Below are 23799 nucleotides of genomic sequence, written 5' to 3'. Positions count from 1 at the left end.
AGTCATAATCAAAGAGGGGGTTGATGATTTAGCCAAGTACATAATAAAAGTTTAAAACAGAGAGGCACAATTACCAGTGCTTGGAAAACAAGTAAGCTTCCTGTGAAGGTGGTCATGCATATCATTTAGATGGTCCAGAGGGAGAAATTCAATGCTGTGATTTCCCACCTTGCTGACTTTGAACTTGAGAGTGTGATACGCAGAAAGCTGTAGCTGCAATAAATATTTTTAAGCAATAGTCAGAGAAGCACTGGGAGGTTTTGTTCAAAGTACAAGTAACTTGGGGAAATTAAGGAAATCCTATAGTTCTATGCCTTTCTGTAGATTTGGGGTTGACACAAACACATATTTTGCCTTTTGAAAAGAGAAGAAAGTTCAGCCTTATTATTTGAGCAGTCTTTGTCCTTTGTAAAGTGCAAGAGGGGAAATATGCTTATTTCGACAGCTTTCAGTTTTTAACTTGACTCCAAAGTTTGTGGCTCTAAACAGGGACAACTTTCTCTTCTAAAACTGTTGCTCAGAGGAAAGTCACTGAATGAACATGGCTTGTTACTTTCATACTTCCCTCTTTACGTTTGATGCCCCTGACATGGCCACGTGGGTTACTGTGTGAGTTGAGCTGACCTCAGGTTTACTTGCTAGTTTTTACAAATATAAATAAATCTTGTTTGGCTTGGAGTATGAGCTGCATTAAGAAGTCACTGTTTCAAGAGAGACACATTAAACAACTTTATAGATGCTGAGAATAGGCGTCACAATCAATTTAACTGCCAGTGCATGAGAACAGTTCCTTAGATTTTCAGTGTACTCTCTGCAGGCGAGGGTGCCAGTTAACTTTGTTAAACGGCTACTGTATCTGTGAGCTTGTGTGAATCCTCTGCCCAGACACTCTGGTCTTGTCTCATAGTAGCAGTGATGGTTTTGTACATGAGTGGGTGCACCACAGGGAATTCCTGATCTTTAAAAAGTTATGTTGCTCTGTGTTGTTAAAATTTCACCCCAGGTTTTTGAGTGAGGGAAGCTTCTTAGCTGCATAACACTGTAGCAAACTTGTTCAAATTCTCAAGCCTCACCCTTTGTTTTATTTGTATAGCTCTAGTTACAGAAAGGGTACCATTATATTCTTTTGAAGTGGAAAGAATGACTTGCAGTTGTAACATCATAAAATTATTTGTCTTTATGATTTATATTTGTAAATATACAACTGTGGTGTTAGATTTCTGGTGTTGTATAATAGTTGTTATGAGGTCATAGGGTGACTTTGAATATTTATCTCACCATTTCCTGCTGTATTTTAGTCATCTGAGTAACATCACTTGAAAAATATTCAAAATTTTGCATATTATTATTCTTTTCAAAGGCTCTACTTCTGAGCCATTGATTGGACCAGATTGAGAAAAGACTACAATGCAGTGATAACTAAGAATGGGAGGTTTTCTTCTGAAGAAAAATCACTGGAAACCCATGGTTATGACTTCCAAATATATTTGCTGGTCCTCTAATTGCAGCTTTTAATTGTAGTGCCTACTTTAGAACGTAAATCTAACCGTAAGTCTGTGCATCCTTGTAGTTGCAAGTAGGAATCTTTGCTTTGTTAGGGTAAAAGTGGTGTTACTTGTTCCAGAACTAGAAGGTAGAGGACAGGTTTGGTGAGGAAGAGTGAACAATGCAACCAGTGCTTGCCAGGAATGTAATAAATGCAGTTGCAGATGAAAGGACATTAGGAAATGATACCTGCTTATAAAAGATTATTGTACTGGTCTGTAATCAGTCTCTACTTAAAGTTAGTCATTTGCCCTGAGCATTCTGGAATTTGAGATCTGGATCTCAAATTGAGGTAGGTATGAAAGAAGTTGACTTAAAAACAAAGCAACCCTCCAAACCAAAGGAACTAAAGTGCAGACTCCATGGTAGCATTATGGGTGTATGTGAAATAATTGGAAAACACACAAAAAACATAGAGTGCACCAACCACTCTTCATGGTTGTGTGCTAAACATAACTTTTAGCCAGACTCTGTAAAATATCAGAGATTAACAACTTCTTGTGCTGAGTAGTGTGTCCTGAACAAATTTGCAGATGCACATGCTCACTCGGCTCTAATGCAAATTTTCAGAAAGAAAAGCCACTTTGTTTTGGATGAGCAGTTTTCATGTAGCCTAACTGCTTTTCTGGAATTCCCCGAGTTTTCATTCATATTTTCAACTGTAGCACACATATTTCTGTGGAAAGTAGTATTCTTTCATAAAAAAGGTTATGTGAAGGAAGCCTAACCATGTTCAGTAATCACCAACTGAAGGCACTCTTTTTAGGGTCCCTCCCAACCTCTCCTTTAGGCTTTCTGACACTTCCTTCTGCCTGTATTAAATTGCCTTCAAAGAAACAAACACTACTGTAAAGTTCTCTGACATCCTACATGCAAATTCCTATAGTTTGACTTGCAAGGCTTTGCCATTTATGAGCTACACACCATTACAGAACTGACTATCTCTAAACAAGGTCTAGCTGAAATTTAGATTCTTTATCTGGGAGATATTTATTCAGTTCTAGATGTTTTGGTTTTGAGCTGCCATTTTTCCTAATGGCATGTCTGATATTACAGCTATTGAAGATGAGTGTTAACCAGTTTGCCTGTTTTGGATAAGGATCATACAATGCAGGCGGGGTAGGCACCACTGACACCATTATTAGTGATAAAACTACATTTCTGCTATTAATTGTTTTATTTGAATTAATGCTGAAAATATTTTACATGTGTGTAGAGCATATAAAATTGCCAGACCTGAGGATGGCTGGAGAATACCCTGCCAGCATTTTTCCAGTCGTGCACTTTGAGTGTGCAGTTGGCTGGGTCAGGTGAGTCTGACTCAGAGCGCTGCCTTCTGTTATCTTGGTCTTTAAAAATAGCAGTATTTTTACATCAAGGTACTGAATATTCATAAATATTTTTTTACACATCACAAGGTGTAAAAATACCAATAGAAATTTTTGCCCTATTTCACAAAATTTTGAAATTCCCTCAAAATAAGAATTTCAGTAAAACAAATGGAAGTGATGCTGAGTATGAAATCCAGTTTTGCCATCAGCCTGTTCAGCTGAACTTTAGAAACAAACCATTTAACACAGTTGGTAGTGAGAGACTTCTTGACTTCTCCCCGAATTGTGTACCTGTGGCTGTATTTCAGCTATCAGTGGCTTCATAGTTTTTTAGTTTATGTAAGTCCACCAATTATTGTAGCATATTTTAGTAGCCAGCAGGTTTGTGATAAACTGTTAGAGCTGCTTGGTGGGTTGCAATTTGGATTTAGACCATTAATGCATTTGTGTGGATTTATAACAAAGTTTCAAATGTGGGGTCTCCTCTACACTACTGGGAAATTGTGTACTGGTTTTTCAGATCATTTATGGGTTGCCTAAGGGAAGGCAGTTCCAGTCCACATCCATGTGCCAATCTGTGGAGATGATATGCAGCATTACACTGCCCTGAGAGGCAAGAAACAGTATGCTGCTTTTTGCCAAGGGATCTGTGGAAGAGATCATAAAACTTGGATCAGATAAAAGCTCTTCCAGTCTTGAACTAGTCTTAGAATCAGCCCAAATCATTCTTTATCCTTGAAGATTAAAATAAATAGTTGTTTCTACATCTCTTTTGGAGCATTAGTGTATGAAAAAGCTCATGTATGCTTAAACTTAATACTAGAGGGTTTTTTGAAGCTGCATCAGATCTGTTTAGCTTGTTGATGCTTATCAGCTATGAATACTTGGTTTGACTTCTGGGGCAGTGCTGACAGCACTGTGTGTCAACAGCTGACTTCATGAAAGGAAGGCCTGTTCAACTCCTGCCTGTACAGTCCCTTATCAAAACTGTCATGCAGTGTGGCTGATGGCAGAATCTATTCTAAGGGAGAAATGCCAATAAAATGGAAAACACAGCCCTTTTCTAGCGTTTTCTTTGTGTGTCAGCTGCAATCAACTGAGATTGCTTTCTTTTGTGTTTTTTTTTCTCCTTTATTCCTGAAAGGGTATGTTTTATAATTAAAAATAAAATCAAACAAACAATAAAACCTCAAACCCAGATTGAGTCATATATGAGGGCTAATGCAGTGGTGATAATAAAATAAGTAGCTTCCTACAATGAAATTTGTTTCTTTGTAATCAGAGAGCTTGCACGTGTTATGTGTGCCTGTATATGCTGATTTCTTTTGTGTATGTTTTTCTTCCCATATTATTCAAATATTCAGTGTTTTATTTCAAGCCATTGAGGTAATTTGGGATCAGTGGGAGTATCATTATATTTTGGTGTGTGCTGGTTTTAGTATTTTATTATCCACCCCCCATGTTCTCAAAAACTTTGTTGGAACACCTTTTAGATGTCAAATGTGGTAGCAGTTTATTTTTCTTGTGTTATCTGTCTTTGGTGTCAGTGGCTGTTATTCATTGGCTTACATGGGGCAGGGCTGAATTCGGCACAAGGAGAATTTTGATACTATTTCATAAAGGCAGATGTTTTGGATTTAAATTGTGTTTTAGGATGGCAGTAATTAGTAGTAGGAAAATTAACTATTCTACACTAATTAAAATTTTGTCCAAGTTTGGATCAATGCTTAATTTGTTTCCCTTGTCAGAGATGCTCTGTCTGTAACTGGGAATCTTGTTTTAGGATTACTGCTCAGGAGAATCCTTCAGCCAGCTTGTAGATGGATTGCTCAGAGCCATAATAAAGTCAGGATTTTCCAAAGCAGTGAGGAGGCTTGCCAGGTGACTTTCGTCTTGGGGGTGTAGTTTTTCCAGTGTGAAAACATCTGGGTAATCAGCAAAAAATATTTTGGAGTCTTAAGTATTTTCTCTAGGTAATAAGACGTTCACTAGTTCTGTCAGTACTCTTGCTGCTCCATAATTTGTCTTAAACTCAGCAGTTCAGTAAGCCTAGCTAAAAAGTATTGGATAATGTTTTGAATCTTGGCATAGGTGGTAAATTTAGTCAGATTCGAGGAAGACAGGTGTTTTTTGCAGGGAGAGAAAGATGATATGTGTACTGCAGTACTCTGATGTTTTAATGTTCTGTAGAGGCCACGGATACTGCAGAGTGGTGAAGACATTTGTTTTATTTACTCTTGTGCTACTACCTAGATGGGTTCACCAGATTCAGTGCACACACTACTTGATAGAGCCAAGTTATCCAGGTAGAATAAAAATAAACTGCCTACGCAAAGTATGGTCTCTGCTTCCCCGAGCCGTGCTTGGGGTGGAGGGGGTGGCAGCTGCTTCTGGGAGACAGGGAGGCTTCCCTCGGCCTCTGGCTGGCTGCTGTCTGCATTCTCAGCCATCACCAATGTTTTCCTTTTGCAGATGACACGACTGGTGCTGCCCGGCATGCTGGAAAGGTGAGTCACACTAACACTATCCAGACAAAGTCATCATTATTTATAGGGGAGAATCCTTTCTTGAAAAATTCATTACTGTGACTAATCAGCCTAGTCTCCATGTTTTAATGGCAGAGTAATGCTGGGTGAGTCACGCTGATGGTGCATGAATCATCAGACGGTGGAAGCCTTTTCCACTCGATTCCCTTTTTATTTTTCCTCTCCCTTCTCCACTGTTGTGGTGATTCCTTTTAGAACAGAACTAAAAAGCCCGTCTGACTCATCAGCACTAACTCAACAACCTGCTATTCTGAGGGGGTGGTTACAGTTCCTGGGAATAACCTTCTTAAGGCTATTTCTCTAAGTCATTGTAAGTAAAATGGATGCAAAGAATATGTTCTCATTATACAGTAGGAGGTATATTGAGGAAAGGCTGTGATCATTTGGAAGAATAGAATTGGAGATCAGCTCTTTAGAATAACACACCACTGTCAACAGGGAAGATATGTACTGACTTCCCAGCTAGCTCCCAGGTGAAACCAAAAGGTTCACGATTTCCACTTAGTCTCCCCCTGGCTGTTTTGCAGCTGATGTTGGCTCTGCTGGCTATTTGCTATCTCTCTTGGGGTGCTAACCCCGCCTTGCTGGGGATTGCCCTGGATCAGGCTTGAGCCCTGTTCACAGTACTGGGGAAAACTCTGTAGAGCCATGCAAACGAATATGGCAGGAGGAGTCCCTGTATGGGGCAAGCCTCCAAATCTAGCAAAGATGATGGGAAAAAAAAGGTTTATTTTGTGTCATCCCACTGTCTGAGAGTCTTCAGTGCAGACCAGAATTCAGTTATTCTCATGTTGCACAGATGCACAGATGTTTCACTTTTAAAACAAAGCTTCTTCCTGGGTACAAGCTGTCAGAGCCAGCAGTCAGTATGGGAATCAGTGTCTAGCACATCAGGATGATGGTGAGCTAAGATTTTTACTTAGCCAATCAGGAGATATGAATAAGTTTATTTCATGTAAAGAGATTTGAGCCCAAGACTGAGCTCTGGGGTGGGAGTGTAATGTTTCCCAATGAAGAGTAGAGGGTGAGGATTATTATAGTACAGCGGTGAGACATACTCAGGGCTCCTAGGTCAGAAGCTACTCCTTGTCCTTGTACTGTTATTGATAGATAAAGGGACTTGTTTTTTGTGAAACCACTGTCCTCTGAATGCACCAACATGACCAAAACATTTATACTTTTGTGGGGATTTAATGTTGTTTCATTATTAGGTTTTGGAACGTAAAAACTCGTAAGTTTCTTGCCTCAGTTTCTTCTTTGTTTTAAGAAATATTGTAGCTATCCATTTGGCAGAGTTATCTCTTCAGCTTCTCAGGACAGAATGATGTATACTCTACTTACAGAATATCCTGCATAGGTTTTTCTGTTCCACATCTATGCAGGTAAGATGACTTGAAAGAAGGGCAGCAAACCAGGATCCTGCTGACTTCTGGTTCTGATTGCCCTTGAGCACACATCATCATTCCTCTTAGTTCTCTTAACTTCATGGCTACCTCAGAGATTCTGAGGATAAATGTTCAGGAAGCCTGGAAAGAAAAGGTTAATGTTAGTTAAAAAGAATTAAATATGCATCTTGAACTTTTTCCTGACTATAAGGAATCACTTTAAAAGACCGCTCCATTTGGATGACAGCCTTGCTTTCCATCTCAAGGAAAAATATTTGAAAAAGCTTCCATTTTCTGTTTGATTTTTATGAAGTTGGTTGGGTTTGCAGTGCACATAAGCAATGCCTGCAGCTGCCAGCTCCTGCACAGTCATAGCTCACAGGCCATTAACAGTGCTAGGAGTCTGTAACCACAGGAGGACATGGATGTCCAGCAAATCCAAGGGCATGAATGAATTGGAACTGGATTCAGCTGCTCTTCAGGTCAGCCATGTATTTGTCACGTGGGACCACAGGCTAGAAAAAGGGCTCCAGGCTCTAAGAATAAGGCTAGACTAAGAATCTCATTGTCATTCCTCACTTGTTCAAGGAGGAGAGCATGTTGAGTAGATAGATGTGACGTAGCATGGTAGAGCATCTTGCAGCTTGCTCTAGTGCATATTTGAATGTTGGCTTTATGACAATATATTGCAAGATAAATACAAAAATAGAGCATACTTGGCATGCTTTGCATCCAGGTCTGATAAGAGTAAACAAAGCTACATCTTGGTGTGCCTTTTACTTTTCTATTTATAATAAACACAGCTGCATTAGATGAATGCCACTTCTGATAATGGCATTTAGATTCTCCGCTGTGACTTCTCTCCTGTGTTTTGAACATTTAAAGTGACAATTTATTATCTGAAGCTTCCTATTATACTTAAATGAGCAGTTCCTGTATAAATACTCAGGCTACTGTCTGAGATGGGAAACTCATAGAACTGAAAATCAAGGCTTGATGTCTTTGGGAACAAAAAAATCCACCACCACCAAAAATCAGTTGGCTGTTGCTAGACAAACACCAAACTGTGGTATTTATTGCCAGGAAAGTAGCAAGTGCATAATTACATTACAGAAGAAGCTTGCTCTTTCCACTTGGCATGCAGCTGGAGCAGGCGCTGGTTGCCACAGCAACAGGGAGATGGCTAAATATAGCCTCCCTGGTGCTGGACCACTTAAGGTAGAATGACTGGGAGGTGTGAGGGTGTGGGCCTGGCTCTCTTCATCTTAAGCAACTTTTTTTGTTTGGTTTTGTTTTGGTTTTTATTTCCCATTAAGGGCACAGTTGAATTAGATGGAGCCAAAATTTCTTTTTACCATGCTGATGCTTGAGTAATTCTTCAGATCCCTCTCTAAAAACATTTATTCTGCAATTTCTCTAAGAAGCAGAATTGTAATTGGAGTAATTGAAAGTGTTCCCCCTACTCACATGCTTCTCAATTTTATTTTATCTGGAGGTTTTAAGTTATGAGCTTTTAAGGCTAGGACTGTTTTCTTTAAAATGTAAAAATACAAACCACAAAACCCCCAGTGGCACTGACTGCTTCAAAGAGACCAATACACAGAGCTTCTGCAAGGGGCTGCTATTAATGTTTTGTGTTTCCAGGAAGGGTTTCTTCACTGGGTCAGACCATTAATTCACTCCATCTAGGTGGTGGTCACGACTCCTGCTAGAAAGTTGCAGTGTAGCCAGGCACTGTGAGAGCTGTGCTTGCAGCCTGCATGTCAGCCTCTCTTCTCAAGCTTCAGTTTGTTTTAAAAGCTTGCGTCTTGTGTTTATCCATATCAATGCTTGTCCTTCTTTGAATCCTGTTAAGCTTTTGTCTTCAGTTAAGTTTTGTGGCAAGTACTCCCTAGTCTGAATATAAGAAGAGCACTTTGTTTTTTTGGATCTAAATTTCAGTCTGTCATTTAAATGTCATCTTTCTTATGTATTCTGAGAAGCTGAATCAAAATCTTGATCTTTTTCATTTGTTAGTATGTATACTCTTATCGTGGCTGCTCTTAATAGTCTCTTAAATAAATAAATTGATGTCTCAGGGTGGATTTTTTTTCTTCTCTTCTCCTTTCTTAAATCATCAGTTTCTTAATATTTCTCTTCAGTATTTGGAGGGATAAAGATGGTTTGTAGACTGTAATACAGGATTTTGGTGGTGGTGGAGGATCTGTCTCTGCCATTCCCAGCATCCTGTTGTTTGGCTAGTTTTGGTGACTGCTGCACAAAATAGAACTCCTTGTTCAGGTTTTTCATGGAGGGGACAGTTGGTTTAGAGTCCTGCAAGGTTTGTGATTAATTCACAATTTTTTCTTTAGTAAGCATTATTTTGGTTATTGATAATAGATTATTGATACACTCTTAATATTGATTTTTCATCTGCCATTTTGTAGTCTGTTCACATAGCAGCCTGAGCTTTTTAAAAAGTTCCTTATAGTATTCTCCAATATGATAATCTCTTAAAAATGCATAAATACTCATTTCATTGCTAATCCAAATTTGAGCTCATAAATAAATATCACAGTCATCACCCATCTTGATACAAAAAACTTCTGCCATCCACTGTTAACCTTTTGCTGTCTTGAAAATTCCTGATTAATTTGTGATCTTTATGCTTTCCATGCTACATATTTGGATCAGTGTTACTACCTTATTTCACCAACCAAGCCTTGCAGGGAAGTCCTGAAAAACACAATGGACTTTAGCAAAGGTGCTTGAAATCCTGAATGACTGAAATTATTCTTTTCTGTCCCATTTGCCATCTCATTCCTTGTGACAAATCAGTCACAGATGTAATTTACACTTGTATCATGGCACAAGCCATGCTGGTTTGAATCTATTGTCCTGATTTCCAAAGCATTTATATTGTTTTAATTTTTAACAGTGACTTAAATTACTGTTTCTTGTAAGATGGTTACTTAAATGATTGTGGTAGCAGTGGTGTAGGGTGTACCTGGTTGAACAAATCTGATGGAGACTTTTGTGAATCTGCAGGACTTGAGCTGTGTGATGTCTGCCTGCCATGAGCGTTCTCACTGCACTGAGCATGGCATACTTATGCTATGTTCAGGTAAACTGGCTTGAACAGGGTAGCAAGAAGTAGAGATTTATCTTTCGCTACATTGGACTGTCTTGCAGGACCTTCTAACAGAGTAATTGCCCTAATTTGCTTAAGCTTTAAAAAAAAATTAATTCTTTTTTCTACCTAGCACTAAATATGTCTGGTTTTGTAGGTAAAACTAGTCTCAGAAATAGATATGGCTCAAATCAGTCTATATTGGGAGGTCAGGAGCCTTCCTGTCCTATGTATATGTGCTTTAGAAAGGCTTGACAGAGCAGGTGGTCACTAATTTCAGGTATCTTTACCAAAATACTGTTGATGAATACCTTCAGTGTTACTGTAATACAGCTGTAAGACAACTTTAATTTTCTGTGTTCATCCGCTGAATATCTTCCGTATTTATTAAATTCTGTATTTGAGCAGTAAATTCAGATGCTTGCTATCTTGAAGATCCATTATGAAGTAATATTTAGAAGATGAAAGTAATTATCATTTCTGCCATCTTATCCCAAGATGTAGAAGTTCCTCTTGAACTTGTGCCAGCTTGACTCAGTGGTTTTGCATCATTTAGCTCATTGTGTGTGTATGTATATCTGTATATAAATACAGCTTTGATTCTCTTGCTGTATTGGCTTTGGAGTTGTTCCTGATTTACACCAGCTGCTTGGATACTTCTAACTGTCCATAAAGTGAATTTCAATTCAGGATTTGGTTGGAGTTTTTAAACATCTTAATCTCAGTTGCATTCTAAAGGGTGTTTTTAGGCTTGCTGTAATTTTTGGAAACATGAAAGATGTTTCCTTTATTTCATGATAATATATCTTGGCTTCCTTTCAGATCAAAAGGGATAATTCTGAATATCGCATCAGCTTCAGGGATGTGTCCAACTCCACTGCTGACTCTTTACTCTGCAACCAAGGTAAGTGTTCCTTTCCACACTGAAATCAAGTGTCAAACATAAGGCAACACTCACAGGAATAAATGTTTTGGTGTCCATCTAGTGGTGCTTTCATGAACTAAAAGTACAGAGTCTCTGTCTTGAGTTTTTTCCAATAGCGGAAGCTGGAAGGTTGAAAGAAAACTGAGTGCAAGGGTTTACTGGCATAGAAATGACTATTTTATGTATTTCCTCATGTATTCCATTTTTAAATGGAAAAGGATAGTAGTGTACCAAGCAAGCTTAGTGCAAAGCTGAGAAAGGACATTGACTAAGTTTAACACGCTTTCTTGTTTTGGTTTTGAAGTATCTTTCCCCTAAATTCTGTGATGATTCTATGATCTACGTTTCATCTTAAGTTCATCTACTCTGATTTCTCTTTGTGTCTCTGGGACAGTTTCATCTTTTTGCAGCTGGTCTTATGTTTTTTTTTCCCAAAGATCATTTCAGGGGATTCTAAAATGTTGCCCTAAAATATCTCCAGTGAATGCTGTAAAGACAGAATGTGGGTACCCAGCATGGAACTGAGGCATATGTGATAAAACAGAATGCAAGAGACATTTACACTGGCATTAAAGCAGTATGGCACTATAGCTTTTTCAGGCATACCTGGTAATTACCTTGAATATTTCAAGCATCTCAGAGTCTAAGCAGAACCTTGACAGGATGAAGAAACCTTCAGTAGTGTCATTCATGTCAGAACAGACATACATTTCCTCTAGATTCTCAATAACATCTTCATATTCCCAGAAGGGAGTTGATGCACACTATTTTATTCATACTAAAGGAGGGCATATATTTAAGTTTAGAAGCCTGAAGTAGCTTTAGGTGATAAAATTTCCTCTTGAAGTAGCTGTTTCCTGAGAGGACAGTTTTTTGTTTTAATACAAATGGTCACTTTGTTGTGGCAGTGCTTTCAGCTTTATGGAATCAATTGAGCTGCTGATTTTAGTGATAATATATCTTACACTGCTTTGGTAAGTCTTTTTTTTTCAACAAGAATCTGAAATATTTCTTCCCTTCCCCTTAAAAAACTAAGTTACAGGTGGAATAATCTGCCTATTCTCAGCACTGCCCATCTTCTCCTACAGCAAGATTAGTAAGCATGAAAGTGACTCCCCTAATGTAGCTATAGAAAGACTGTATCTGCAGTTTCTATTTTTTTTTCCCCTCATCTATTTCAAGGGGATTTAAAGCATAATACCCTTCAGGTGTAAGTCAATGACTTTGACTAATTATCAGGAACAAATGCAGTCTTTAACCTTCCTGTGGAGAATTCCCTAGTTTACAATGGAATGAGACTCTTTTAAAGGAATCATAGTGCTATATTTTGATAGGTTTATCTACCTGTGTTAATGCTAATGAGAAGTGAAATATGATTATATAATTTCCCACCTCACCCCCATGCCTCTACTGTTTGGATTTGTTATTAGATATTTGGATATCCAAGGAGAAGAAATTTTCCAACATGCAATGCTTATCTGCTTATTCAGGGAATGTTTACTTAAAAAGCATTCTTAAGACTTCAGGTTCAAGGTTGTTGGGGGACTTGATCTTGCGGAGGTAAAAAACCCAACTTGTCTTGAAATAAATTCTTCAAGAAGAAAAACTCCAAAGCTTATTTGTATACTGGAAATTGCTTTCTCGTCTCATGTAAAATGAACATTTTCCTTATAGCAAGCTCTTTGCAACCAGTAGAGAAGTCTTTTGTACTTCGTCTCCATATCTGGAGCAGTAGCTAACATCAGGACTTTTGTCATGGAGGAATAGTTAGAAATCTGAATGATCAAAGCACTTTCATTAACATAATACAGTTCTTTTTAATAGATTATCAGTATACTCTGTGCAGGTATTACACATGCACCTGACTGCTGTGTTCAGAAACTGCACCAAACCATTTGGCATGTCCATGCAGGTACCTTACTGTTCAAGAGGATGGTCAGAGGATTCATTTCAATAGCTGCTGCTAGGCCACACTTCCAGTCTTGTTCATGTTGAGTACAGAATTTTGTTATGAACTTATACTCAGGGGGGAGGGCGAAAGAAAGAACAGCTGAACAGCAGATAAGCTTTTTATGGTTTGAGGAGCCTCCTGCTAGCTTATACATGCAACTTGAAGAAGAAGAGTAAAAGGACCTACCTGTTATACAGCAAAATCCAGTTTTATTTCAGATCTTCCAAGTATGCTCAGAAGAGTGTCTTTAGAAATAGTCCAGTAGTGTGGGAGTGTTTCCGTTGCTTCTTGTATAGGCTGAATTCAGTGGGATGGCCTGTGTAGGAAAAACATTGGCCACTGCCAACTTTAGGTGCTGGCTTCAGTTAGGACTTGTGTTAAACCACTGGGGACATGATGACCAAAGGAAAACTGTAAAGGAGGTGCAGTACTAGAGCTTTGCTGCTTGGTTTGAATCTGGTGTGAAGCAACTGCTTCTTAAATAGTTGAACTAATTTGCTTAGTATTTATTTTAGCTTCAAGCATGGATGGGATGGTTTAGCTCATTCAGTTGAAGGTACTCCATTCATCCTACTTGGCTGTATCACTTCTCTAAAACAAGAAACCATAGCAGAACCTGGTATTTTGTCTCATTGGACAACAGGGTAGGGTGGAAATGTGGTTTAGAAGAATTTGGGAAGTGGGAATCTGTGCGGGTTTGAACTGCTCAGTAGCCTTTGATTCTTAGGTCAGTATTCCCTGGCAGGGTTAAGGAGGTGGCTGTATCAGCTTTGAGAGCATCTTGAAGGAAGGTGCTACCATCCACCTTTTTAGCTCTTCATCCACCTTTTAAGAACTTCTTTCTTTGAACTTTCAGATTTGCAAGTTTTTCTAAAACTTCCAGAAGTGTGGAAGAGAATCTGTGGAGGTGGACTTGAGGATTAGGAAGAAGTGTCACCATAGGGTGGCATTTTTTGGAAGTGTAAAGGCAGAAGACTAAGTGTTTAAACACTATGTTCTAAAAACCATGCACAAGAGGAACCCAATTAAATCACTCTTAAAAATATCCAAGAAGATGACATAAAGTAGTGAACAATGTGAACATGAAGTTGTCTTTTCCTCTTTTAACTAGGCTTTATTTAACAAATTTAGTTCCTTTTCCTTCTAAATTAAAAAGGGGTTTATTTGTTTAGATTGAGCCTTACTTCTGTAAAAATACTTCATAAGCATAGAGTTTCTATTTGAATGGCATTGCTCTTGTATGCAAAGTTTCATTGAAAACCTAGGGTTTTCACTCTGAAAACAGGAACTCCACATAGTAACTCAAATACTCTTACACAAAACTGTTAAACTAGAATTTCCATTGTAACATGTCACGTGCTGCATGTTTCCCTTCTTCCCTCTGCAGGCTTTTGTGGATTACTTCTCCAGAGGCCTCGATGCAGAATACAAGAGCAAGGGCATCATTGTGCAGGTGAGTAGCTTGTTTCATTTAAGTGTGGTTACCACAGCAACATTGGTGTCTTGGCAACAAAAAGGAATCAGCATATTCTCTTATTCATGAATGTGTGACACAGATTAAGGATAAGGATTTCCCTTGATCCCATTAGCAGCTTTCTTAAATTACTCTGAAACCATGGGTCTTGAAGCAACAAAAGACATGGTTTGATTTTGTGTGGTTTTAGCTGATGGTGCTAATTGAACCCTTATGGATAAAGTATTCCATAAAACTGTGCACAGTGCTGTAGAATACATCTTTATGAAGCTTCATCTTCTGGAATACACTTGTGGAATGCATTTGTACAGGCATTCCATGGGTAACAGCTCTAAACTGGAATAGTAGAATCCCTGCAATGTCAATGAATCAACTGCTAATCTAAGCATAGTTGAAGAATGAACAAAAACCTCAAAGAGCCTTCATGTGTAACTGACCGATTTAATTTTCTGTATTGCTAAGGAATCTTGCTTCATAGCCCTCCTTGCCCCTCCCCATTTGTTTACCTTCCTCGATTTTAATTATTTTTGGCGTGGCAAAAAGCAAACCAAGCCAGTTTCTCACAGCTTTGTAGGATTTTGCTTCAATATCGCTTCTCACATACTCTTAATGTTTGTTCCAAAGCTGGAATTTCCAGCTTTGATCACAAACAGTGAACCTTCCATTGTTGATTAAACCTCTCCAGAGCAAAAATCAGTTTAATAAAGGTGGTATGAGATCTTACCTGCACTGTGAAGACAATGGTATCTCTTTTTGAAGTTCAGTTAGGGATCTTGCAAACAGGGTTACCTATGTCCATGCCTCTCATTTCTCTGTTCTGTGTGGTGGTTCCTAAATCCATTTGAACTTCAAAGGCTTTATGAAAGGTAAAGCACAAAGTTGCCTGCTTTAAATGTCCAATCTTTATACAAAAGGGCACAAGTCTTATTACTGGGTAATACTATAGGGAAGTTGTTACCAGATTAAGGCTATGTTACCTTTTTGATGTGCTAGATTATTTTTTCCTTTTAAGTATATTTAGCAAAACAAGAACTTCTCACCATAAAATGTCCTGTTGCATTTCCTGAGAATGGAGTGCATTAAGAAAAAAGACATTTTTTGGGTGAGCTATTTCCATGTAGTCACCAGCCTTTTAGTGGGAACCTCTTGTAAACCTAGACTTAAACTTGTTATTAAATAAAGCTTCACTTCTCCCCTGGGTGCTTGATTCTGTGCCCTAGCACTCTGAGATGTACAGCCAAACCAGTGTGCAGCAATGGAGGATGCATGAAAAAGGTAATATTCTGAACAGGCCCAGGTCATTTTGTGTGCTCTCAATTCTGAAGTGGATTTAGCTGGAATAACTTTCAGTGTTTCATGTCTTCTTGTTACTTTCTCTTCTCACAGCTCCAAATTGTCCTGCAATGGGTCAATGTTTACCACATGGCAAGCTCCTTACAGCTTTCTCACCACTTCTGCCCTGCTTGATTACATCTACCTCCTCAGTGTCTTTCCTGCTGAAGTCTGTCTACAAGCTGAGCCATAGGCCCCTTCAACACACAGCTTCACTGGCAATAAAGATGGTGTGAATTTTTGGGGGCCTGTGTTGTGGTACCATATCCAACCTCTGTTTTCTGGTGTTTTCTTAGGCATAGCTGCTCATAAGTTACTTCAGTGTGAGGGTGCTTAGGGACAGATGCTGGCAGGAGAAGGAAGTGTTACATCCTTGGGATGTGTTGTTTCTATGTGCAGCCTTCTCCTCCTCCCCAGATTTTGTCTATATAGTACTCTTAGCAGTTTGAGAGGAGAATGAAGGGGGAGCAAGAACTGTTTGTTGATGACTATGGAGGAGTACCTGTTGACACTGTAAAGGTAAATACCTCAGTAACTCAGGATTGGATAAAGGCATTAAGCACAATATGAATGTACGTAGTGTAGGAAAGGTTTTCTAGCTTTTGGGTATAGAAAAGCTAGGAAAAGGGTTTTTGATGTCTTACATTTTTAGAATTACAAACAAATAAAGAATTTAATCTAATTTTCTGTACCTACAGTTATATTTTCCTGTACAAAGCTTTACAGGTTGTGGTAAACTGTCTTTTTGTGACTCTGGTGTTGGCTTAGGATGCTGAATTCCTGACAGCACTGGTTTTTATCCCTTAAATGTAGACAGTGAATTGCCATTGAGTTATGTGGGTCTGATTATCAATAGCTGTCACAGCTTCAATTTGTTATGCTAATTTTTTTGGAGGTCCATGTCCTTGTCTTCTTGTTTTAGCCTAAGTCACTATAAGCCACTCATGAATATTACAAGTACCTTCCTGTGAAGACTAGCTGACTTATCTCCTTCAATCCCTAAGGAAGATTGCATCCCTCTTAGAGTTTTTTGAAGTACATCTCTATAACCTTCAGAAGCATTACACTTTTAATTCCAGACTTGCCCTTCCAGCTAGATCATTGTCATTGAAACCAGTTAACTTCTGCCATGCGATACCTGCAGAGTACCACTGTGTGAAAAGCAGAAACAAAGTGCTGGAGGGATTTTATCAGTTTCCTCATATCAGCCTCAAGTATGTGTCTTGCTCAAGTGGATTACCATTTGTGGAAGCTTAGTTTTGATAGTGCTTTTGTTGCAGTGTAGCCATCTTTGGATTAAAAATATACTCTTCTGGCTGATAGGTCTGCTTAATTTTTCAGAAGCAGCGCAGTAATAGCATAGGTTAAAACTTAGTGTGTGTTTACATGGGGAAAAGAGGCAAAAGAAAAGAAACAAGGAAGGAGGTGACAATGACTTTTCTGAAGACTTTTGGAAAGATCTCCCCTTGAAAGATTTCTGCAGATTTATGAAATTTTTGCTCTTCTAATATGTCTAGAAATATTGCTTGGTTCTTTGACCCTTTCTTTTATTCTCATTTTAAACTTCAGATAGTTATTGGCATTGTCCCTCTGTACTTCATTACTATGCATAGCAAAAGTATAGTGGTAGAAACTTGCACTATCTGTTTTCTTTCATTGTATTCACTACATAAAATACCAGACCAGAAAATCATGAAAATGGTCATTTAAAAGGATTACCGGAAAGTTTCCTACCCTGACCTCCTGCTCTCCCAGCAGCTGGATTGCCTAGCAATTAACAGTGGGATTGCTGCTGGCACTAGGTCATGGGCTAATTGTGGCTTTATGCAGCCAAATCTTGGAAACATTCAAGGGCAGGGGTGCTGTGAGCTCTCTGGACAGTCTGTTTGAATTTTATATTGCTCTCTTAGTGAAAAGGCTTTCTCCCTAATGTCCAGTCTGACTGTCTACAGCCAAAATTGACAGTTGTCCCTCTTGTCATTTGATCAGGCATTACCAAGAGGAGTTTGGCTCTTATCTTCATAACTACCATTGAAATAATTTTAGGTAAGATGTCACTACCAGCTTCTTTTTCACAACACTGAACAGGCCCGGCTCTATCTCCAGGTATTCACAAAAGTGTGCTGTCACCAAAGTGATGTCTACTGGCATTACCTTCCTTCCTTCAAAAACATTTTTGCTTTGCTGTTTAGCTTTCTATACAGATCAGCTTTGGTTGATGTAGCTCTTCTGTTTCCCTTTTATGTTCCGCTCTCTTCTTTTTCCCACATTGGAAAGGGAAGGAAACTTATTTGGCAACACCAGAGAGTTCAGGTCTTTTTACTTTTTTAAAAGTAAGGTAAAAAAAGGTGATAAAATTGTGTAAAAACTGTTCTGACTTTGGAGGACTTATGACTTAATTATTCAGGTCTTGAGATCTGACTTCTTACATCTAAATAATATTCAAGAACCCAATTTTGAGTGTGAGCCAATTTTAATACACATCAGAGCTGTAAGCAGTAGCAAATGTTTTAAGTGAGCAAGACACATTGTACTGACATAAGCTACTTTTAAGGCATATTTTGAAACTATAGTGCAGGCTAAGCTTTCCTTGAATAAGGAGAGTTTGCCCAGGTAGTGTGGGTTACATCTGTCTGAATGTAAAATGCTGAAAGGCTTGAAGGAGTGATTTTTTAAAAATCTGTTATGTCTGTTTTAGATACAGTTCATGAATCTCTGAATTCCTTGTGGGAAGGAAGAATGGGAGAAAACTAAATAGATTCAGCAAGTCTCTTGATATCTCTTAAAATAAGGTCCAGTTATAACAAAGGTGGTAAATCTAATCTATCTGAAATTGAGTACCTGGCTTTTTGTTTTCTGAAGTGCATCTGGGAGAAGAAAAAGGTTGGAGTGTAACCCCATGTTTCTATGTGCCTTGAAGTCTGTGGATCAATCCAGTAGTGCTACCATATGCTTGCTTTTTCAAGTATCCTCATGCACAATTGTTTGCCCCTTCATGCTATCCAGTGGTGTAACTGGGTAATGCAGTTCACTTCTGAAGTTTTGAGTAGAGAAAGAGAATAGATCATGTCTATTGCACCTTTCTTGGTGGGGATGTTGTAGAAATAATTTGGTGGTGAATAAGAAGCTTAAAATTTTAACTTTTAAAAATATTTAAAAATAATAACTATTAAAAATATTTTTCAGATTGCATTTCTAAAATGCAATCTGCAAAATAGATGCAGTTCACATTCTGGAGCTGAAATGAGATACCTATGCTGCTATGGTAGCAGAATGAGCAGTTTTCTTATCCAAGCATTTGTAGCTTTTGGTGACTTCAAAGGCAGTGGTAGCTGCTTTCACTCCTGAAGTTTAGGTCTCCATGTTTTTCCTTTCCATTTGAAAGTGAACTCATGTAGTATATATTATTGAAAGTCCTATTTATAGACAGAAGGACGCAGTTTTTATGTTCTCAGGTGAAGGAATGAGCAGACATAGTAATGTTTCCTGTTTGTGGTAGTAAAGTTTCTGTTGAAATCTGTACAGCTATGGCATGGATACACACTCAGTGAGAACTGAAGGGGTCCTTTCCCTGCTGTGCTGCTGAGAGCAACAGCAGATATTTCTGAGTTCAGGCATGTGTGGTTGTTCTTTAAGAGACTAACATGGGGAAGCAGGTTTACAAACTGTAATTTACCCAAATAGACTCTTCTTAGAGATGGTATTCTCATTTGGAGATGAATTAGCAGAAATGGACACGCTCTCAGGCACTTGCTGTTAAGGTATGGCAGTGGGAGCACTCATAGATGGGCAGCAGTAGATGGATATATTGAATCACTGCTAGAGCTACTGACAGTGTCTTAGGAGGTCCTTGTCAAAGTGGTGATGAAGTTCCAACTTTTCTAGGTGTGTTGAGGTATGGTATGTTTAATATCTGTTTCAGAGCTGTAGACCAGGGCTTTTTTGATTACTTTTTTAGAGGCAAAAATTGAGGACAAGTTGAAAGCATTGTCAAAACCATTGGAGGAAAGAATATTGCTTCCTACTGTACATGTGCATTTCCCTTCCTTGTCCAGCAGCATGAGGTTGGGATAAGTGCAGTGAGGTTTTGTATCCTGCAGGTCTATCTTGCCCTACCATGGACATGCCTTTGTTCTATCAGCATCCCTCCATCAACATATATCTATGCTGCTTCCTCTTGTTCCTCCACTACAGACAATTCTGAGACCTAGCATCACTTTTCTGTCTTGCTTCCAAACATGTCTCTAAAAGCTCATTAACTGTCCTCTGTTTCTGGATCCTTCCTTCTGTCCTTTCACTCTGGTACTAATACTCTCCTCTGTCCTCTAAGCCCTGCTGTGGAGCTGCAACTTCCATGTTTCAAGTCTCTGGACATTCTTTTCTCCTTCCTCCTCTTGCCTTTGTACAGGTTCCAAACTGAGGAGCTTTTGCTGTGAAATTTCCTGTCTTGGGTTCTGCAGCTCCTTCCCAAGCAAATGTTGGGGGGTTACTACAGAGAAACAACAGTACAGCATTTTCTATTGAACAACTGGAATGAAGTTTTGTACTTAAAAGGCAAATTGTAAGAATGGCTTTTAAACCCTACACTTGCAAGAGTGTTTTTTCTAGGGCTCCAGCTGGTGATGTTGACTGTCACGAGACAACTGAACTATGTCCAAATATGACCCATGTGTTATCTAATTAAAAAGTTCTTGATCTTATATGGGGATCCCATTGTGATCTTAGAACTGAAAATAAGGCTGGCTTAAGCTTAAGCTAGAATTCAGTGTACAGATTATCTGATTTCCAGTTACAGTTATGGATTTGTAAGTTATCTTGAAAGCATTCCCTGCTTAACATGAGTTTTCCTGTGTGCAGAGTGTTCTACCATATTATGTGGCAACAAAAATGTCCAAAATCCGCAAGCCAACCCTCGATAAGCCCAGTCCTGAAAGGTATGTCAGAGCTGCCTTGGGCACAGTGGGCCTCCAGTCCCAGACCAATGGGTACCTACCTCATGCACTCATGGTAAGTCACCTTGAAAATGTGAGGATCTGAAATGTCCTTTGTGTTTATTATGGAAAAAAGAGTAATTAATACAGGTTACAAAATGCTGAGACCTCGCCCCCTTCTTTTATTTTAATTGGGTTTGTTTTCTTGTTTTGTTTTTTTTTTTTTTTAGGGATGGGTCATCTCTCTTCTACCTACATCTACTGCCATTAACTTGATAATGAAAACAAACAAACAAATACGGGCTCGTTATTTTAAAAAAATGAAGGAGAAGTAAGTGGGAAGCAACTTGATCTTGGGAACCTGGGACTCCTGCAAGTTCCACACCATGCTGCAACATCAAGTAGACCTAATGTTTTAAACATCTCCAATCATAGGTGTGCTTTCTAACAAGAGAACAGTCTTGTTTTGAGGATACAGATGAAACAAGACTGTTGACTTCTAATATGATTGAAAAATAGGCTTTATTTGTTTATAGCTATTATGAGGGGGGAAGTGCTTTGAACTAAAATTGCATTGTGCTTTATGAAATACTTTCATGGACTTGATCAGACATCACGCTCTTGAGGAACATCTTGGTTATATAGTGTCCATCATATCTATTCTTGTGCTCATGGGTGAAGGGCAGAAAAAGAGTAGTTCTCATATATTCCCGGGCAGGTGGGCAAGAGAGGAAAGGGAGCATAATTATTTTAATAGGTAACCTAGTACTATTTCCAGAATATTGACCTCTTGAAGCTCAGGTTTTGGATACTTGCAAGGATTCTGCACTATCAGTCAGCTTATGAGTGCTCCCCTGCTTACATGGTCCAGTGTGATTTTTTTGGTTATGAACTTGAGGGAAATGGGCCAAAACCAGAAATAAGTGTAATAACTCATCTATAAATAGATACATAAAGTAACACTGCAAAAAGCATTTGAAATCTTGGGTCTTGACTATGGATTCTAACTTTTCAGTAATATGTAATCTTCATGATTTGTAATAACATTTTTAAAAGTTCAGTGCCTGCTCTTTGTAATAGGTGGTGATAACACAATGTAGATAAATGTCACAAGTTACATGTTACATGCTGGTTGCTATGTAAAAGAGTATGGGTACTTTAAATGCAGAGCTTGAAATGAGTTACTCTCCTTGTTAGCAACGGTGGTTTAAATTCTTTTTCAAGTTTTGTATCAGTCTGTCTTTCTGGTGAGGTCTTTTGAAATATGACTCCTGAATATTTCGATGGCTTTAAAAATGAGAACCAGGAAATGTCTTAAAAGAGTAGAACAATTTTAATTTAATTGCATTAAAATTAACTGATTTTTTTCATGGTTCTGTTCCAAAGTGGAATGTTCCTATAAGGCTCAAGTTACCTAACTCCTGGACACAGGGATCAGAGTACATGAGAAGTCTGCATTGCTGTTGTCTGTATTTACCTACTCTTTATTAAAGATTTTGGTCTCTAACATCCCTTTTTATAAACATAAAATGTATAAAACTTGCAAGGCAAATGAAATTGCAAGCAGCTACCAGTGTTTTCTGTGGTGACTTCCTATGGTTAAAGAGGGGAGGTTTTTTTCTGTCCTTCAAAGAATAATTTCAAGCTCTGATTTTGAAGTAAGATGTGTTGCACTGAGACATGATTTGGGGCTAACATTTCTGTACATTGAAAAAACCTGAATACCGATGCAATGGTGCTGATCAAATCTGAGATGCAGATCCTATCCCATAGTTTTCTTAATTTTTTGGAACAGGGATGGTGAAGTTGGTGGTATTAGTTCTCTACGGGCACGTGATTTGGTTTGCTCTGGATCTGATGTGAAAGCATTGGACTAAAAAATCTGTATGTTTTTGACTTTGTAAAACAAATAAAACGGAAATTACTCTTGAGTATTTAAGTTTTTCTTATAAAAATGTTTGCAGGTACATTCAAGTGTCTGATTGTCCTTTATTGTAAGTAATAACAATGCAGATTACTCTACTTTTACATGCCAAAACCAATGCTTATATTAATTTGTTTTCCTGGCTGTCATCTACCCCCTATCAGGGGGGCTTTAGGCACAGCATCTCTGGCAGTTAAGGTTGGTGACTCTCCTGCTCTCCTCTGCACTGACTCTCACCTTGAATACTTTCTGTGCAGTTTTGAGTGCCACAATGTAAGATACAAAGCTATTGAAGAGTGTCCAGAGGATGACTGTGAAGATGATGAAGGGCCTGGAGGAGAAGCCTTGTGAAGAGCAGTTTGAGGTGACTTGGTTTGTTCAGCCTGGAGGAAACTGACAGATCTCATTGTGGCCTTCCTCACAAGGGGAGGTGGAGTGGCAGACACTGATCTGTGGAACCAGGGGAACAGCATGAAGCTGAGGCAGGAGAGGTTTGGGCTGGATGCTAAGAAAAGGTTCTTCACCCCAAGGTTGTTTGGGCACTGGAACAAGCTCCCCAGGAAAGTAATCAGGGCACCAAGCCTGACAGAGTTCAGGAAGTGTTTGGCCAACACTCTCAAAAAGCACATGGTGTGATTTTTGGAGCTGCCCTGTGCAAGGCCAGTAGCTGAACTTAAGATGATCTTTGTGGATCCCTTCCAATTCAGGATATTCTATGATTTTGCAGTGCTGATAATTTAAATAAGCAGAATACAAATTTTATTAGAACTGTTAAGCTATTAAAAAACATTTATTTCTAGTTAAAAATTTTCTAACTACTGAAGGTCCCCAGAAAGGTATGGCAGAGGGAACAGCATGCACATCCAACTGGCACAGACGGAGCGGTGCCCAGGTAAGGAGGTTCTCTGAGCCCTTGGTCCCCTTTCACGTGGTGTCAGGCTGCAGGTTGGGTTCCCACTCTCATGCCCTGAGGTCTTCTATTTTCCAAGCTGCAGCAGGGCATCACTAAACGAATTTTTAACCTAAATTTTACTTACACTTTAACCTAAACTACCTCGACTTTGATTTTGAATATCTGTTCATCTCAGTGATGGAGGTAATGTCCATTTAATAGCTGTCCACGTCCTTGGTACTACCCTGGGCACCTGTCAGAAAACAGGAGGGGGTTTCTGGTGTCGTCCCTTGCTGGTTCCAAGAATGTTTTTCTTACCGGCGCCATGCAAGACCTGGGGTGCGCTTGTCGGAACAGTCCCTGTCGGAACGGGACAAGCAGGGCCGGCAGGTGGCTTGGTCGCTGCTGCCGGCCCGGGCGCGGGGCGCCTTTAATGGAAGCTCAGCCCCTGCGT

At 39.0% G+C, this 23799-nt stretch overlaps 1 protein-coding gene across 1 annotated transcript in view; it reads left to right on the top strand.

Moving 5' to 3' along the window:
* Window positions 1-22460, top strand: part of HSD17B12 (hydroxysteroid 17-beta dehydrogenase 12) — an 82233-nt gene extending 59773 nt beyond the window's left edge. The window contains exons 7-11 of the mRNA XM_031055792.1: window positions 5349-5383; window positions 10739-10820; window positions 14180-14245; window positions 20456-20605; window positions 20760-22460. Of these exons, the coding sequence (XP_030911652.1) occupies window positions 5349-5383; window positions 10739-10820; window positions 14180-14245; window positions 20456-20605; window positions 20760-20864 (438 nt within the window). The 3' untranslated portion in view covers window positions 20865-22460. The remainder of the gene's footprint in view (window positions 1-5348; window positions 5384-10738; window positions 10821-14179; window positions 14246-20455; window positions 20606-20759) is intronic.
* The last annotated feature ends 1339 nt before the right edge of the window (window positions 22461-23799 follow it).

This window comes from Geospiza fortis, unplaced genomic scaffold (genome assembly GCF_000277835.1).
Source record: "Geospiza fortis unplaced genomic scaffold, GeoFor_1.0 scaffold66, whole genome shotgun sequence".
In the NCBI taxonomy this organism is placed as follows: domain Eukaryota; kingdom Metazoa; phylum Chordata; class Aves; order Passeriformes; family Thraupidae; genus Geospiza; species Geospiza fortis.
This window is presented reverse-complemented; position numbering and strand designations above follow the sequence as displayed.